Raw genomic sequence first — 19,189 nt, 5'->3', positions numbered from 1 at the left:
AAAATTTGAGTTGTACTCAATGAAAGAGGAAGATAAATTGGAACAATAAACTCAAACAATGCCTCAAACTCAAACTAATTTATGACAAACAGATTGGTTTTACACAAAAATACCAGTTTTAATTTTAATAATTAACTTAAATAATCATTATCTATAGACAAAAATTAAATATTTCATTGGGTGGTAAACCAACTTGATCTTAATATAGTGCTCATTTGAAAAGTTCACTCTATCATGTTTTATATTTGCTATAAAAATTGTGCCCAGTTGTTGATTTAGCATTCTAAGAAGTGCAATTTTGTCAAACTCCAGATTCTTATATGATACTTGTATCTAACTGTATCATTACCTTTTAATGCAGCAATTGGTTTTACCAAAAAAAGGCAATAACAATCATAACCAGTTCTTTTCATAATGAAATTCTAGACTGTATTTTTTTAATATACTGAATAATGATGATATATAGTCGGTTTATTTATAAAACTTTAATACAACTAAGAGAATCAGAAAGAAATACAGTGGTTTGCCATAACAATGTACATTAGTATTTTACATGAAGCAAACATGATTTTACAACTGAGGTTGTGAACTTATATCATCCTAGAAGCTTCATGTAGATTGAGGTAAAATTAATAAAATACTGAGTCAAAATCCAAGTATTTCATTGATATACTTTCAAACAATTGTTTTTTTCATTTATTAAATTTTGTTTATACAGAATAGAATATTTACTAGCAAAATTATATATTGAATGGGTTCTCTGACTGAAAACAAGGCTAGTATTTTAAGTAATATACCACTAAACTTCAGGGAACCATCTCCTACTCTATTTTTACAACAACAAAAAACTGCTGAAAATCTAATTGTTCTTTAGTTCAAAATGTTTTTCATCCACTATTTTCCCAATGACCACACATGATACCTGATAATTTTCATAAGAAGCGCTGCAGGTTCTGTCACCAAAGTAACAATTTATTTGCCATCAAATACATAGGAATTGGTTCTATTTTAGTGTAGAGGGAATAATCGTTTAATTTCTCTGAAACCCTTCTCAATCCATCCTATATTTTCATTGTTAAGATAAATAAATTTTATACAAAGATCATATAAAGATATGTGTTGACTGGTTGTGGGGGGAAGGGGACATGTACTAATAGTGTTTTTATATGAGACTATTATCAAATAACAAATGACTGTAGATTGACTGATATCTACTCTAAACAGGCTACTAGTTTCTTTTTAGATTTTGTATATAGGAAAATACTACCAGTCAAGTGTTGGATAAGGTTCTGCTTAACAATCAGCTAATATCCCTCAAAAATCTCAGAACTTGAATTAAATATTTGAAGAAAGTAAATTTATGAGTGGATTTCAGAAAAAAAAATTATTCTCTACATGAATAAAACTCACAAAGTGAAGTTGATATCTATGTAGCAGGTTTAATAATTAAATTATTTTTTAATCATACTATTGTAAAATAAATCAACTATGTAAGTTGTTAACTATCTTTGGATTTGTCATCTTCTATAATTTCCTAAAGAAGAAATCTACATAAATTAATTTTTTTTTATATCTGTAATCCTTAAATTGTTCATTTTTATTTTTATATTTTTTTTATAAAAATGGTCTTTTTTGCTTTAAACAGGACAATGCTGTTTAAAGCAATGCTCTACAAAGTCAGAAAATAAATAAATAACAGAAATGGAAGTTAAAAATTTCTTGAAATTAATAATTTAGAAATCTACTAAGTTTTTGTCGATCTTCATATGATGTACACAACTGTGCACCAATTTCTTGTTTCTGGAAAGTGTTGAAAAAGTAGTATATTAGTCATTATATGAAAAACCTGTCTATAATTATGCTGTAAAACATTCGTGCAGTGGTAATATTAAATCACTGATATAATGATCAACTGAATAATACAAGTTTAAAAGAATTTAAAATTTTCAAGAATCTTGGGTAAAGTTCTGTAAATCAAAACGTCTTTTTAAAATTTATCTTTATGAAGTACTTGAAACCTGAAGAAGGAAATACAATTAAGTTGAGCATCAGGTTTTGAAAGAAAGATTGTTTTCTCTTAACTTTGTTGATCATAATTTGTATTTAATTTCCTTAGCATTATTTTTATAAGTCTGATATTCATTGAACTATCCATTACTCATATAAAAGAAAATAGTCATACATTAATTTTTGTCAATGCTAGACTTTCATTGTCAAGCCACATCTGTATTAAAATTTGTTTTTGCCTCTTAATTCTTACTGTATAGCATTTTGGCAACATCTCTTGGACAAAGGAAACCATAAAAGCGTACTCTTTGATACCAATAATTTATTTAACTTGTGGTAGTTTTAGGATTAGGTGGCTTGGTTTTTTTGGCTAGTAAACTAATCAAACATCATAGTCACTATAAAGGAAATAAAGAGTCCTGATACAGCCCTAAATATTTATAGGATGCACCACAGTGGAGATCATTGAGACTGAGAGAATCTAAACAGGGAAAGAATACTGCAAGAACAAGAAAAGGGGGAATAAAATAAAACAAACATGCACCGAGAAGAGCGATCTAACCAAAGAAGTTAATATGTCCCAGGACAAATGATCCTCTGTAGGTTAACCTCAAAGCTAATTCCCAGAACAGTATTCAGTTCTACCCAAAACATATTGAAGATGGTCATTTAGTCATAATGAAAGTCCTGCAACAAGTGAAATAAGGACCAAAATGAAAATGCACATTACAATTATCAATGATCACTTTAATCAATGATGTTTCTGATCAATTCAGGTTAATGATCTTAAATATATGCTGTAATGAGCATAAATTCAACATCATAAAGCCAAGAAACAATCAAGAACAAGCTGAAGTCTCTCAAAGAAACACCCTCATTGATCACTGTGATATACAGAAGGGTCCGACTGAACTATAAGTATAAATCTTAAGCAAATTCCCTCTCTGAAACTATCTTCATATATACTGTGTGAAAAATAATCTTCATAAAAAAAGGGAATACAGTGATTTCCACTATACACAATACTCTACTTATTACTTTTATAGTTATACTATATAATATTAACATTATTTACGTCATTAAAAAAATTACACACACAATGTGCAAATTCTTCATTGTTTAGAAAAAATTAATCCAGATTATAAAACAAGTGAGGTAACATCAAAAATGAATTCTAAGGTTTATATCATAATATAAAGGCTCTATGAGAGCCTTTGTAAAATGATATAATCTTTATTAAGTATTATCTTTATTAAATATAATATTATTATATTATCTTTAATAACAAATAAAATTCGTTATTAAAAATCCGAATACCAACTTTAAAGTAAGAACTTTTAAGTATACAAAAAGGGTTTATTCAGAAGAGGATCGTAAAGCAAGATCATTAAGAATGACTAAATATTGGGAGAAAGTAAAAGCTAAGAACTTAAGCCAAAAGATCGGCAAAAAAGACTTGAATTATTCTGACTAAAGTGGTGTCGTTTGCGGCCTTTAAAAAAAAAAAAAAAGTCTACAGTCAACTTTTCTTTGTGCTTAAATTAACTTTACAGCCTTAATCTCTTAAATTACAATAATATGTACAAGTGTAATAAATAATATAAATATTTTATCAAAAACTATAAAATATTACATTAATTAATTCTCATTAATAAAACTTAAAATAAAAAATATTAGAAACAAATTATTAGTTTAGTAAAATAAAATAGAGTTTAAAGCTGAAGAGTGAATTGATCTGATTATTGTATAATGGATGATGGAGCAAGGATCATTTAATACAACCTTATATTATGTTATAATGAGAGCAGAATGCAAATGAATGTATACTTTCACTAGTATCACAAACATACTTTAGATTTGGGTACTGAAAGTATACAACAAATTAACTGATATTTCTATTCTGTCCATGTTAACTAATCTAAATTTATTCTACTTAACAAATAAAAATCTCATTTCAGCAGATTGAAGAAATAGAACCAACTGTAACCATTTTTATCAGGTGAAAGATTTTATAACAGAATTTTAGTATAACTTTACAGTTTGTAGATTATATTTAATTGCAAAGTAATTTTTTCTTATCAACTTTAAAAACCAACTTTAAATTTTTAAATGTTTATTTGTCAAATAATAATTGATGAATGATAGTACTAACTTTATTTGATGATAATAAAACATGCATACGAGTAAGTTTTCTTAAATTATTTAGTTATTTGGGATTTAGAGCATGGCTTTACAGAGCTTTAGATCAACTATTATTAATAAAATTGCTAAGCGGGAACAATAACTAACTGCTTAAAAAAAATTGCATGTTGAAACACCATAAAATTTAAATAATCCCGATTAGAATCAATCCCTCCGTGGGATGATTGGTTTTTAGTTCTCCCACCCTTTCTCTTATTTTTATTCCATCACCTTTTAATAGGTGCTGTAGGAAATGGGTTAGTTGCCTCTGACTGCCTATTTTTTTTTCTTGCGCCTATTTATTTGCTTGTTTCAGGTGGTATCTTTATTTTTTGGGGATGTCCAGGGATTTCTGTTGTCTATTCAGTAGTAAAAAATCCATACTAGTAACTGAAATGCCTACTGGGTAAAGATGGCTTGCCGCCTAATCTTTATAAAATGTAACTTAAGTCTATGCAGATTGATCAATATTGAACCAAGCGGATGGACCTTACTGTATTATAGCTGATAAACAATAAAAAATATAATGGTATCTTAATTTGAAATATTTACTTTAAGATGCTGTATTTAATAATATATCAAATGCAAGGTTTCTATAAAATTAACTGCTTCATGTGGCAGATATAAAGTAGCCACGTGTAATCTTCTTCCACTCAACTGCAATTAATTTTGTTCGGTGTTGTACAGCAGCAGCCAAACATTGAAACAGTCAAATTCATTCTCGCCAACTGTGAGGTTTTCAGAATTTTTTTTTTAATCAGGACAGTACTGCCAAATTCTGAATTATTATCAGAGATGAATCTGTTGTCTTAATTGCAATAATTTTATGTGTGATAATGTTCTATAAAACATAGTGAAGTAGGCAGAAGAGAAATAGATTAGAAGTTACCTACATAATAAATTATTTTACTTTTATTTTACCAGCTAATCAAGAGGTCAATTTTTGAATAGCTCTTATATTGTGTTTAAAGATGTAATCCAAAGATTTAAATTAACAAAGAATAAATACTACTATATGTCGCTGGGTGTCTCAAAAGTCGCTTGACTGAGAAATACAATATTTGTATTTTGTCATATGACTAATTTTGTGTAAAAAATTTCATATTTGTTAGGTTGGTAACACTACTTACATAGTTTTAATTTTTTCCAGGTGATTGATTAGTTCACTGTTCATGTTTACCAATGTTGATCCGTAAATTAACCGTGAATCGTAAACTAAAAACCGAATGTGTTCTTCTGTTATAATGTTGGTGGAAGACAAAAAAAATATAATGATAAGGATATAATGATAAAAATATAATGATTTTTTTGAAGAAAAATTTCCTCAAATTCTAGCACCATCCAGACAAGCATCAACAATCTCAATAAATGACTTGAGGCAATTGGAATGTACATGATTTGTCAAAAAATGGGAGACCTAAAACTGTTGCAAGTGAAGATAACTTAACCATTGCAAAATCAGTTATTCAGAGCCCAAAGAAATCTATTTGTAAAAGATCTACTGAGTTGAATATTACTCTCAGTAGTGTGCATTGTATTTTAAAAGCATCGGAAACTAAAAGCTTATCGTTCACAAAAGTTTAATAGAAGATAACTTCGACAGGCATCTTGATATCTGTGAATGGTTTGCAGTATGCTGCGAGACAGAGCCTAATTTCAAAATTGCATTTTGTCAGATAAAGCTTCTTTTTAAATAAACAGTGTATAAACTGTCATAACTGTGTGTACTGAAGTGACACAAATCTTTATGAAGTACTTGAGCAAGAACTAAATGTGTGGGCTGGTGTATGGAGTGGTGGTATTGTTGGTCTATGCTTTTTCAATGGCACTGTAAGTGATAATTCTTACTTTGAAATGTTACACGAAGTAGTTTTACGTGAGCTATAAAATAATCCTTTGTTTGAAAATATTTATTTAATTTGGCTATAAGATAGTGTTCCACCGCATTACAGTTTATCAGTAAGAGAATGTATTGACAGCAACTTTGACAAGTGGATTGGAAGATGTGGTACAACTGACAGGGCACCAAGATCACGTGATCTTACACCATGACTGGGCACCAAGATCATGTGATCCTTATACGGTTAGGCTTTTCAGTTTGGGGAATTTTGAAAAATAATGTTTTCTCTTATAAGCCTAGACGATTTGCAACAGTTGGGACAAATAGTCAAAGATGAATTTGAAGCGTTAAAATCAAACAAAGATTTATGTAAAAAAGTGGTTAAAAGTGTAAAAAACTACTATGAAAAATGTATTGAAGAGTAAGAACATCATTTTGAGCAACTCTTGTAATGTTTTAAAAAAATATATAATAAATTTTACTATTTATAAAAAATTTACTATTGATTTAATTGCACAAGTACTGTTTTCAGCTTCTGAAATATTGTATTTGTCGGACAAATGACTTTTTGGACACCCAGTATATTTATATATAATACAGCATACAGAAATCTCTCTTAAATTATTTTGAATGTTTTTCTCTTATCTACTATAAAGAAAAGCATAATAAATTTTCAATTTACATAATCACATATGTTACATTTCTTCTTTTTTTTTAAATAGAAGCTATTGTTTTATCATAATAAATCAATTTCTGTACATTACTGATTTTGGATAACACATAATTTCATTCATATCTCATTTTAATATTTAATTTATTTAACTGCTATAATCAGCTGGTAAAACCATATTAAGATATTTATTCTTTGAATAAAATTATTAAAATCATATACACACATATCCGAAACAATTTCTCAGAAATTTTATAAGAACAAACCATTTACCACACTTATATTTGAAACAGTTTTAATTATTATGAACACAGTAATACATTAAGATCTATTTTTATATATTCGATGAGTTTTTTTTTTATTCGGAATAATTTTTTATTTTCTTTTCTGAAATAAATGTGAGCATGATCAATTACATTTAACATTTACTTTTGCTTACTAATTAAAATAAAATGATGGTTTCTGGTTTATTAAATTATAAAAAAACTTTATAATAATTGGTTCTTTCTATGAATTGTTTTACAGTGAATTAAAACTTATTAGTTGAAGTTCTATTATTTATTTATGATTCGTGTTTTGTTTCTATCACAGTTAAGTAGATGTTACTAGGTACGTATGATAACATATTAGATATGAAATCAGTAATCAATAAACACATAAATGAATATTATGAAATATGTTTTAAAATAAAATGTAGAAAAAAACCTTTTCACACATCCTAAGAAAAAGTGAATCTCTACATTCACAGACATAAATTAACTGAAAAATATCCTCCCAGAAATACTTTACTGATAGGAGTGTACTTCTAGTGTTTCTAGTTGTTTTGCTCTTCTACTCTCACTTAATAAGACATACTTCACCTTATAGAAATTTAGAAATAAAAGAGCACTCAATATTGTATTCTATTTAAATAAAAAATATGATTCATGTATACAAATTTAAAAAAATAACAATACATACATAAAAGCATGGTAATTTTATCTATTACGTATTTCTACATCTAATTACATAATTCCTTTAATGATTGAAGCTTACACTAAATTTAAAAACAGTGTTTTATAAAAAAATAAACTGATATAAGATGCTTAAAAATATTATTAAAGCTTTTTATTCTTTTGATTAGAAATTTGTACTAACCTTTATAACACAGATCATTACATCATTCAGCCTTTTTTTTTATTGTTTTAAAATACATCAATAACATTCATAATCAATAAAATATAATAATTATTATTTAATTCATATCATATTGCTTGAAGGTATATAATAATTACACACTACAAATAAAGCATACCTGATCTTTTTCATGACAGTTAAACTACATGATTATATAAATATATATATTTATCTCACACAAAATACACATATAATAATTAATAAATATTGAAATACTCTAAACTTTCTACGTAATATAATATATACAATGAGTCTATTTCCTAGTACTGTTTCATATTAATGTCCCATCCATAAATACATTTATCTTAGAATTATATTTAAAAACAAATACCCAACAGAAGATAATTCATACTAAAAGAAAAACCTGAATTAATTTATAAAATGGAGAAATGACAAAAGCAAAACTTTTCCAGTATTAAATAGTCATCACTTCAGGCTGATGTAACAAATTAAAAATGTAATTGACCATAGAGAAGCTTTTCATAATCCAGCTTGATACTCACTAATACTCACCCGTTTCTGCAACTATTTAATAACACCACAAAATATTTTTATAAAAGTATCAATCCAAGAAATCCCCGTATAATTTTGTACATTAGATGTATCACCTTTTTTAGATGATGGGGAAATTTTGTCTCTGAAAAACTAGATGACACCTACTCTGTCTCAAAAAATATTATTATAGAAATTTAACAAAAGTCCTAAGAATTTTCAGGGCACTGATTTATAAAATTCTGCACGTATGACATCTGTATCGGGTGCTTTACAAAGCACCCGATACACCCGATGTTTAGAAATTCAACAATTCTAAACAAGATTACATAAGCTCCATCACAGCTTATGGGTTGCACAACAGTCTGCTGACAGCAAGCTGTCAAAAACATTTTACCCATATTTCTGCCTTTATATCTATCATACATCTAAAACTACGTTTTTTGAAAATATTTGACAATTTTGAATATTTTTTAAAAATAAATTCCAGAAATCCCCTGAATTCTTCGCTTTCAAAATCTTTCCTTTAACCTGTTACAAAACTCTGTTTTCTTCTTTTTACATAATACTTTTATATAATACTTCTTTTCTTCCAAATATCAAATCCTTGTCTGCTCAATATTAACTTTTCAAATAAGTAAAATTCCTTTTCCTGGCCCTACCTACCACATGCCCATTTAAAACAAGTTACACTTGCCCAACCTAAAAACTCTTCCTGTACTTAACTTATCCCCATTGCATGCATCATAAATCACATTCAATATTGGTTTTAGCCCACCATTAGAATTTACCAAATTAACTCCCGCTGACTAGAATTTTAAAAAATGCTTTTGAATATATATATATATATATATATATATTTATTTATTTATCAACTTTCAATCACAGAAGTTTTCATGGTTTTCTGTCCTCTCCCAAAACATTATAATCTTGATCAGCAAATGATCAGAAAAATCAATACAAAAATTCTCAAAAACATCAATTATTTCAAACGAAGTGGATGATACACATAACAAATCAGTTATGGGACTTCCCAAAATTCCAGTAAAAGTAATTTCACCCTCTCTGTCACTCTTTGTTCTACCATTCAACACAGATACATCAAACATTCTCAAAACTTTACAACCTCTTTATTAAAATAAAAAAAAACTACATCCCGACCTCATAGGGGAAGACACCTTCCATGTGACAGTTTCGGTTGCCATACCACCCCCTCCATACCTGCTCTTATGCGGTTTACTGGAGCTCATCTTCACTACCTTGGCAATGACATCTTTCAGTCAAGCCTCAGCCAGGATGCCACCGATGCGAATGCCACAAGCAACATTCCCATCGGTGTCCTACTAACATAAACTCCAAACAAAACACATCTGGCCAAGTCTCAAACAAGACTGAATGGCTTTTTAAGAATGAAGAAACCGAACTCTACCTTCCCAAAGGTAAAAATGAGTTCAACACACAACGAACTATAAAACGCATTACAAAAACACTAACAAAACATAACAATAAAAATAAATAATGTAACGTAAAACATAACTAATAAAAAACAAACAAATCTATAATCAAAAAGAAATAAAAACTCCAACCTCTTAGTTCTGTAAAATTCCAAAACTCCAAGAAATTTTCTCACATCCCATTACTACTAATACTGAGGTAGACCGGCACCACAAAAATTATTTTATTGGTTTTGTATTTTATTAGGTTTTATCTGACATTCACATTACAGTATGCCTAGAAATTCACATTAATTTTATATCAATCTAATTTCTTTTAATATCAAATATGTACAGATGTATAAAAATAATTCCTTCTAGTAGTAGTCTGGGGATAAACTGTTTATACCAGATTGCAGTTCAACTGCTCATTATTATTTACTACACTACTGTGGTTTTTGGTGAGACTGTTTCTTTACTAACTCTTATATAAAAATAATTTTTATTCAGCATTTAGTTAAGCTGATCAACATAAAATTTTTGATCAGTAACATACTACTCTGATTCTGGGTAAAAATGTCCCAATCTACAAGAGATTGTGGGAAGCACATACTGGCTGAAAAGAATTATAAGAATTATGCCGTTTTATGCTACAGTTTCTCCATGGATAGATTGTTCTTTTCTGACTATCTACCTGGTTTGCTTAATTTTTATCCTTTCTTTCTCATTTTGGGTTCTGTCCCAAAGTGGGGCAGAAGGTGAAGGTTAGACTCCGATAGGTCCATGGAGAGGTTATTGAAACCTGTAATTCCCATGAATTCCTAGAGTGATCTGATAAGGTAAGAAACTGAAACAATTAGTCACATGACTAAACTATCTTCTAATAGGTCAAGGCTTTCTAATTCCTTCTACATTGAAAAATACATTAACTAAATACTAACAACATTCAAAACTTTTCCATTATAACAGCACCATTCCAAATTTTTAATTTTTATGCATATTTAAGCCCAAAATTATAATTATAAGTGACCCTTAGGTATTTTATTATTCCACTATTTTACAATGAAGTTCATTGGTTTTTGATCCAAAAAAATGAAGTTGAAAAAGTTTTTGTAACTTATGATAATATCATCATAATGGAAATATTGTTTGAAATTTTTCCATTATTACAGTGTCCGTTACTGCAAGCAGTGAATAATGTAAACAAAATTTGTGAAAATTAAGGGACGAGTGGTTTGTCATTATGTTCTTCAGCGAGCTAGATATACCATGCATATCAACATACCATACTCATAACAGTTTTTGTATTATTAAGCCACACAAGCAACAGTTTCAATCTGTTTACCACATCGATTGAATGCATAATGTATTTGATTATATTAGAGAAACCAAACTCTGATTAGCACTGCTCTTACCTCACATGTTTTACATCCATCACAACCATAGAATAGACTAAGAGTGGCAGGCAGTGTAAAATATAAATTAATCCATCCCACTTTGTGAAAAACAGTGAATTACATCCATTGTATCCACCCATTAACAGAATTCATATGGTTAATGCATTTCATACACTTTATTTGAAACTTAAAAATATCTAATAAAATTAAAAAAAACATATCCAATTTCTAGCTCAATATTGCAAAGAAGTTTTTCTTTTGTTTCTTTTTACAAAATGCAGTAAAATAATTTTGCTAAATGATTAAAAAACTTCTGGTTTAGCTTATTAATATTTATTTCACATCATTCATATATGTAAAATATATATAAGGTTATACAGAGTATTTGATTTAAAAGAGGCTCCATCACTCAGTAATTTATATTAAATTCATATTTTTGTTAAAATGCAAATACTGATGCGAGATAGGTAAAATAATGTGGAAGATGTTAGCAAGACTGTTACTGGAGTGGGGAGGATTATTTGTTGCCAGCACATTTGAGTATGCCAGTTTGTGTCAAGCACTGGCTTTTGAATAAGGTCGCATAATCATATGTTGTTGTTTATTAAAATACTGTTAACAATAAAAGAACATGTATTCGTAATGGAAACTTATTTAGAGAAAAAATTTCATGTTGTGCGTCTGCAATAGTTTAGGAAGAAATGTGAAAAGGAACCACCAGTGAAAAGTGTTATTCAGAAGTTAGTTAAACAATTTTTTGAAACAAGTTCGGGGTCAGACCAAAAATGTGCAGAAACAGGTCAGTTTGACGACGCAGGTCATAGAAAATATTAAAACGGCAGTTACAAGATCTCATACATTTTTGCCGGGAAAAGAATATTTCACTAGGTTCAGCCTACATTTGTACATTGTACACTACAATGAGGAGAATGCTGAAATATTATATGTAGGTTTTCCATGAGTTAAATAATGCTACTTATGCTAAAAGAGTTCATCACCATCAATGGTTCAAGAAGTTCATTAGAGGTGGTAGCAGTGGCATTTTAGATCAAGTGTTTTTCACAGATGAAGTGTAATTTCACCTTGGTGGGTATGTCAATAATCGGAACTATCATATCTGGGGTACTAAAAATCTGGACATTTTCTTTGAATCTCCCCTGTTCACCCACAAAAAATAAGCATATTTTATGCAGTCTCAAGGCAATGAATAATAGACCCTTTTTTTGAAAAAACTGTGGATCTGCCTAGAAATTATCCAACAGTTCATAGCCTTACTATAAGAGGATGAGCGTGACTACTGTTTGTAGCAGGACAGCGCCTCTTGCCGTAAAGCTCGCTTTGCTATAGAGATGCTACAGGATTTTTTCGGTGAAAGAAACATTTCTAAAGAAAGGATTGTGGCCACCAAGATCCCCTGATCTGACAAGTCCAGACTTCTTTCTGAGAGGTTACTCGAAAGAAATTGTTTACAGGAACAATCCACACGACCTGCAGGAATTGAAGACAAACTCTACCAATGCCATCTAGGAAATAAATAGAGTACAACCAATTAGAGTAGCCAGGAACATAGTCAAATGTGTTGACAAGTGCGTAGAAATTACTATGCAAGTCTTAATAAACTATTATTTATAGATTAAACTAAGTGATGGGGTCCTCTTTTAAGTTCAATTCTCTGTATATTAACATAAACTGCAAGTTATAAGAACAAGCAGATACAAAGACTTTTTTTGAATATATTTTCTAATATTTATATTTTATGCGCATGAAATGTACATATATTTTCTGAATTTGATCGATGAACTAAATAAAAAATTAAGAAAAATTAATATAAATACTAATAATTTATGAAATACTCTCACATTGAGTAGAAATGACTTAGGATTAAGTAGTAAATTATTGTTGTTAATGATAAACTACGGTTTACAGTTTCATTTTTAAAAAAATAAAAGAAAAACAACAGAAAGTAATTTTTTAAATAATATTCTAATATTTGTAATCAGTTCTTATCTATGAATGGTGTAATAAATGATCATAGATATAGCATAATAATAGTAGTTAAAATGACTATAATAAAAACAATTACAGAAAGAAAATTAATAAAATTTTATGGAGGATAAACTGACAATTCTTCTCATTTATCAAAATTACGATTATTTAATTAGCAATACACAAAAAAATAAAATTACAATACATTGAAAATAAAATTTTTCATTAAATTAACTTTGTCATCAGAAATCAGATATATAAAAAAAAAAAAACAGATAACTTCTATCAATTCTATCTAATTACTATAAATGCTCTCTGTCAAATAGTTGAAAATTCAAACATGATTTAATAAACAATACTATAGCTAGGAACTATTTAGATCTTACAGACAGGTAGAATTCTTAAAATATTTTCAAAATCTATTTCAAGTATCAGAAAAGTTACTACAGCTCTATTTAAACAGTGGTCAAGAGATAATTTGTCAGTTATCATCTTTTCGTCATGAGAGTACAACTTACTTCTGTATTTTGTTTTCCACAACTTCAAAGTGATTTTTTAATATATTAACATAATTACTAGCCAAGTATCATCAAGTAACTACGGTAGAATTTATAAGATATTTTTATTCAGTTAAATTTTTTTTTGCAAATAGAATCAACGAGTACCTGTGTACGGGAGTTTTTAAAGTAAAGATAACATGCTGAAAGCTGGCGCCACATTTAATAACTAGTTCTAACAGATCAAAGAAATTAAATAATGCTGAATTTAATTGGTAATTACTCATGGCTGATTATACCGATCAATACTAAACAAAAAGTGAAAATTAATTTTTTCTTTCAGATATCAAGAACAGTGTTATAAGAAATTACAAGAGAAATAATAAATGATGTAATGTGTGACCATTAAATTCCATAACTTTGAAAATACTTTTATTCCAAACAGTGATGAAAATCTTGTACTGAAACCATCAGATAACAAATATAATATGTAGTCACTAATATATTAGTCACTGATTCTGAGAATCTACAGAAAACAGGAACTTGGATGAATGATGATGTAAAATCTTAGTCAGATGTTTGTTGTTATTCTTTAAATGTGGTGCCAGATTTAGTACGTTAATTCATCAAGTATAACAGAAACCATGATATATCTATCATTTAAACTTTCCTCATCCCTCAACAACAAACCATTACACCTCTAGAAGCATGATATAAGTTTTGCTTATCTCCTTAAAGTACAGAGATGCTGAAGTGATAAGAAACATATATAACAAAAAAGTGGGATAAGAAATCCAAAGGAAAGTTATCAAGTTACGTAACAAAAAGAGGAAAATGTGTAAGAAGATTATGGTGTAATTTGATGAAGAAAGAGATATTTGAAGGTGGTTAAAGTTATGTAGAGGAAAAGGTTTACAGAGAGAGAATGGTTTTATAGTCTTCTACATGGCCCAATAAAAAGAATATCAAAAAATAGAGACAGCTAAAGAAGAAGAAGAAAAGTATTATTATAAGAAATGTTCAATAAGGGATGTCCAGAAAGTAAGTTCTGTTGCTGATAAAAAATGATGATAAATTATATTTAAACACTGATAATGCTTTTGTATAATACAGTCACAGAAATCAGCCAACTGTATCATTCATTCTGTAACTTCATTTTAACAATTCTGTAACTTTATTTTACAGTTTACCTTTAACTATTTTTTAAAGACTAAACTTTTTAAGAAACAGCAAGAAGTGGAAAGTAATCAGGTGCTGATTCAACACTATAATGGGATAATTAAGTAGTGCCATTTTAAAATAAATGACAGATTTTACATGACAGGTGTGCAGTGGAACTGAGCATTACGATGGAACAAAAGAACCAACGCCCCATGCGTTTTGTTAATTCAAATAAAAGTGAAACCTTTTTGCAGAACAGTTCATGAAATTCAGAAACTATAAAGAGAGCACAAAGTTTTCACTCAACAAAGATGGTTATCCATTTGAACTTTATTATGCGTACTTTCCATTCTAAATTTCAGACCTAACCATGCTACCACTTATAAAAGTTTTGTAAAACACTTTACAAATCTGTTCATGTATCTACACTACTGATACATTGCATTAAAGGAAAAGAAAAATTTAAATTAAATGTAGTTGGACATTTTGTTTAATGCTTAGAAATAACAGCAAAAAAATAAACCACAAGTAATAATATCTGTAATGTATCAATAAATAAAGGAAGACAATATGAATGAACAAAGCAACAACTACAGTGATGTGAGAAGCATACATTCCAACAGAACTTACTTTATAGACAAGTATTGAATATCAAATTAATATTGCAGTGCATAAATGAAATACTTTAATTTGATAATCTAGAAATTAGCTGTTGTAAGAGTAAAATCAGGAGTGTTTTAGTAATCCTTCTAATAAGATAGATCTTATTTTAAATGCTAACTAAAATCAGTCCTAAACAGATCTAGTAAAAATAGTAAGGAGTGAAGCTATCATCATTTTTTTGGATAATTCAATAATATTATTGCACAGTGATGTATTGTCATACAATAGCAAACATATTCTAAGGGTTCTATAAAAAAATAACACTTTTTCACATTAATAAATAATTAAAGAGTCAATTATCTTAAAAAAATAATGTAACTAAAATAAAAATTAATGGTCAGTTATACATATTTTGTAAATGAATTAAAAAATACATAAATCTTAAAATAATACTTCATAAACAAAATACTGTGATGTTAAAATTCAAGATTTAACAATGTTTAATCACATAAATAAAACTTTAATAATTTCAATAAAATAAAAAAATAAAAATTGATATTGACTTACAAAAAGAATGTTTGCCCAGTAAATGTTGTTGGATCAGCTTGAATTAGTGTAATAACAAGATCCACCAACTGTTGATCTTCATTCGCATTAACACAGTGAATAACGACAACACCTTTATGTAATTTTTCATAATGATGAGCCATTGTACGTCCACTGCGATGTAAGTTATATACTGACATACTCTGCATTCCATCAATTTTAGCATTGTCAATTATGTGTATTATCAGACCCTTAAAAAAATAAAAACTTTAATATTAAAAATAAATCTACAATGCTATTTTTAATTATTACAAAAAAATAAAATTTATGGTAAATAATTTATCATAATTATTTTATTTTTTTGGGAATTATAACAGCCAATTGACATATTTTTCATGTAACTTGGGTGATTTTGTACCAATAACATAACTTTTCACTCATGCACCAGTGCCTGGTAATATTGATGTTATTTTTTTTTTGTGAATTCAAATTTTATCTTAATATACTATTTTTCAATATTATAAAAGGTACACAAAGGAGGGCACAGATACAATCTTGAACATATTTACTTCTGAAAATAAACAGAAATTACAAAAAATTAAAATGATTTCAGAATAAAATAAGTAGACTTTCTACATAAATGCTAATGTATATTTCTTTTAATGTTTTAAAATGATTAACATGAATATTTCTTTTCTTTTCATAAAGACATTAGTTAACTTAACATTTTGTAAACATAAATTTTACTTTCTTGGCATCATACCTCTAGAGCTATGCTGCAAGAAGGAAAGTAAGGTAATCAACCAAAAATGGGGCATGGGCTTTTTCGCTTCATGACCCAGGGACCCCAAAAAACAAAAAAAAAATGGGGGTAATGTTCATAAATATGTATGTACACATGTACATCCGTTGGCAAATTTTAAGCTCAATAACTTTTGACTGGATAACTCGACTTTGATGAACTTTTGTACAGAGACCCATGTATATGGGGCAATATGTTGGTAAAACTTTGGGGTCAATATCTCCAGAGAATGAGAGGGTTTTCTGGGGGGGGGTCAATTTTCTCAAATTTTGCAAACATAACCCCACTTTGTATTAAGCTCAGTACATGTGTGTCCTAATCCTTTTATTTTTAATTTGCCCCAAAATTCCACCCCTTTCCCAAAAAATCAAAAAAGCTATTTTTTTATTTACTGAAAATTCTTAAACTGAAATATTTCAATGTCTTCCTAAGCATAGCAATAATTCAAGTGACCTAAAAGAAATACATTGAAGGCAATATTGGGGGTGTAGAAGCCGAACTAAATTTACAAATATAGATATTTTTAATTTTTCAAGTTTAAATAATAAAATGTTAGTAATAATATTACAATAAAATTTCATCATAAATCACTCCCTCCCACCCACCAAAAAAATTTTAGGTAACTTTTTATTGGTTATGCATTTTTTAATGGATTTTTTTAGTTTCTTTTATTGAAAATAGTAAATGTTGAAATCAAAAACTTTTTTGGAAGGTGATTTTGGGGTTAGGAGAACAGAAAAAAGTAAAAAAATTTAGATTTTTAAAGTTAACTTTTTTTTTTTATTTATTTAAACATAAAGTGATAATTTTACCATAAAACTTTATCATAAATTACCTCCATCTCAAAAAAGAAATCTTAGGTAACATTTTCCATCTATAATTATTTTTCCACTATATAAAAATAAATAAACAGGGCTGAGAAAGTATTGTAACTTTGTTATCAGATTTTTAAACAATATTAAAAGTTTACAAGAATTAAAATGTAGATATAAAATTATATCAAGACTTTTCAGAAAAGTCTACAATGAACAATGAAAAGACTAATACAGAAAACTAACAATTCTTACATGATCAAGTGTCACATAAACTGTCAGATTAGCCAAAGACTACTCACCACTAAACAATATATCTCACCAACACAAAAACCTACATAACAAAAATTTTGTTGGAAATGATTCCAACTGGCATCAAGATGAGCTCAGCACCAGTTTCTCAAGACGATCAGAAGAATGACAGTAAATACTTTGATTTATATAAGTTAATAAAAATTCACTCATTAAATATTTGGTTTAGGTTTCTCATTTAAAGTTGTTTTAGAAAAAAGTAATTTTAAATGAATAATTAAAATAGAATAAATATAACTGGCTAATTTATGAAGTTAAACGTATGATTAAAAAACACCTTTTACCTTTTTGGGAATAACATACTGTAAATCCTAATTAATACTCAGACTAGGTTATTTTATCATTAGCCATGTTAACCAGTATTTTATTTCAATTATTTGTTATTTAAATTTCAATTATTTCACTCGTATTACATAAATTCCATGATTTGCCCACATAACGAGAAGAAATAAATCCTGGACACGAATGCAATCACCCAGGTTTACTAAAGGAGTTGAACAAAACTTACTGTACAAAACCTAGTTTTAGAACACTGGTAACATGATTTTATTCTCTCTATTTCCAGCTGTTAGTTGCAACCTATCGATAATGTAAATGGTTCATTTTAAAGCCAATAGTGTGCAGCACATGTCAGTGAAAGAATTATATTATTCACATTAACATGATGATAGTATTCAACGATAAAGTTCTAAAACAAGTCTTCGCACCCATAATCTATGCGAACAGATTACTGCAGTTATGTAAACAAGTTACTAGTCCAGAAAAGGTTAAAACAATACCTGTTTTAACCTTAATTGTTACAAATAAACAAAAAAATATTATGTTAAAACAAAGGATTTTTTGTTATTCTATTCAAGGATGTGCAAATGAAATGTTAAAAAAACTGGTCTGATTAACTATTATGCACGCATTATACAATTACAGTCAATGCAAAATAATAAAAAAAATCTCAATAACGCAGCAAAATACTATAATTTTTTTCCAGAAAGAACAATTTGAAAATTAATATAAAAAATATAAATTAAAATAAAACACAATAAATAAAAATAACATAAAAAGGCAAACACAAAAAACCTAAAAGATGGATAAAAATGTAAAAAGGAATGGGCAAGAAAGTATTCTTGCAATCAAATAAAAAACAACTATAAACAAATAGAACCAAGGCAGAGAATAAATCTTAAGTCAGAAAAAGGATTAATCACACACATGCAAAAAGAAAACTAAAAGTAAAAATAGAATGTCAGTCACCCACAAGAATAGTAACTGAATTATCA

At 28.2% G+C, this 19,189-nt stretch overlaps 1 protein-coding gene across 1 annotated transcript in view; it reads right to left on the bottom strand.

Moving 5' to 3' along the window:
- LOC142330016 (D-ribitol-5-phosphate cytidylyltransferase-like) overlaps positions 1–19,189 on the bottom strand; it is a 49,589-nt gene that overhangs the window by 5,045 nt on the left and 25,355 nt on the right. Inside the window, exon 6 of the mRNA XM_075375021.1 lies at positions 16,011–16,240. Within this exon, the coding sequence (XP_075231136.1) occupies positions 16,011–16,240 (230 nt within the window). The remainder of the gene's footprint in view (positions 1–16,010; positions 16,241–19,189) is intronic.

Source organism: Lycorma delicatula, chromosome 9 (genome assembly GCF_047948215.1).
Source record: "Lycorma delicatula isolate Av1 chromosome 9, ASM4794821v1, whole genome shotgun sequence".
Classification (NCBI taxonomy): Eukaryota; Metazoa; Arthropoda; class Insecta; order Hemiptera; family Fulgoridae; genus Lycorma; species Lycorma delicatula.
The sequence above is the reverse complement of the archived record's forward strand: the minus strand, read 5'-3'. Positions and strand labels throughout refer to the sequence as shown.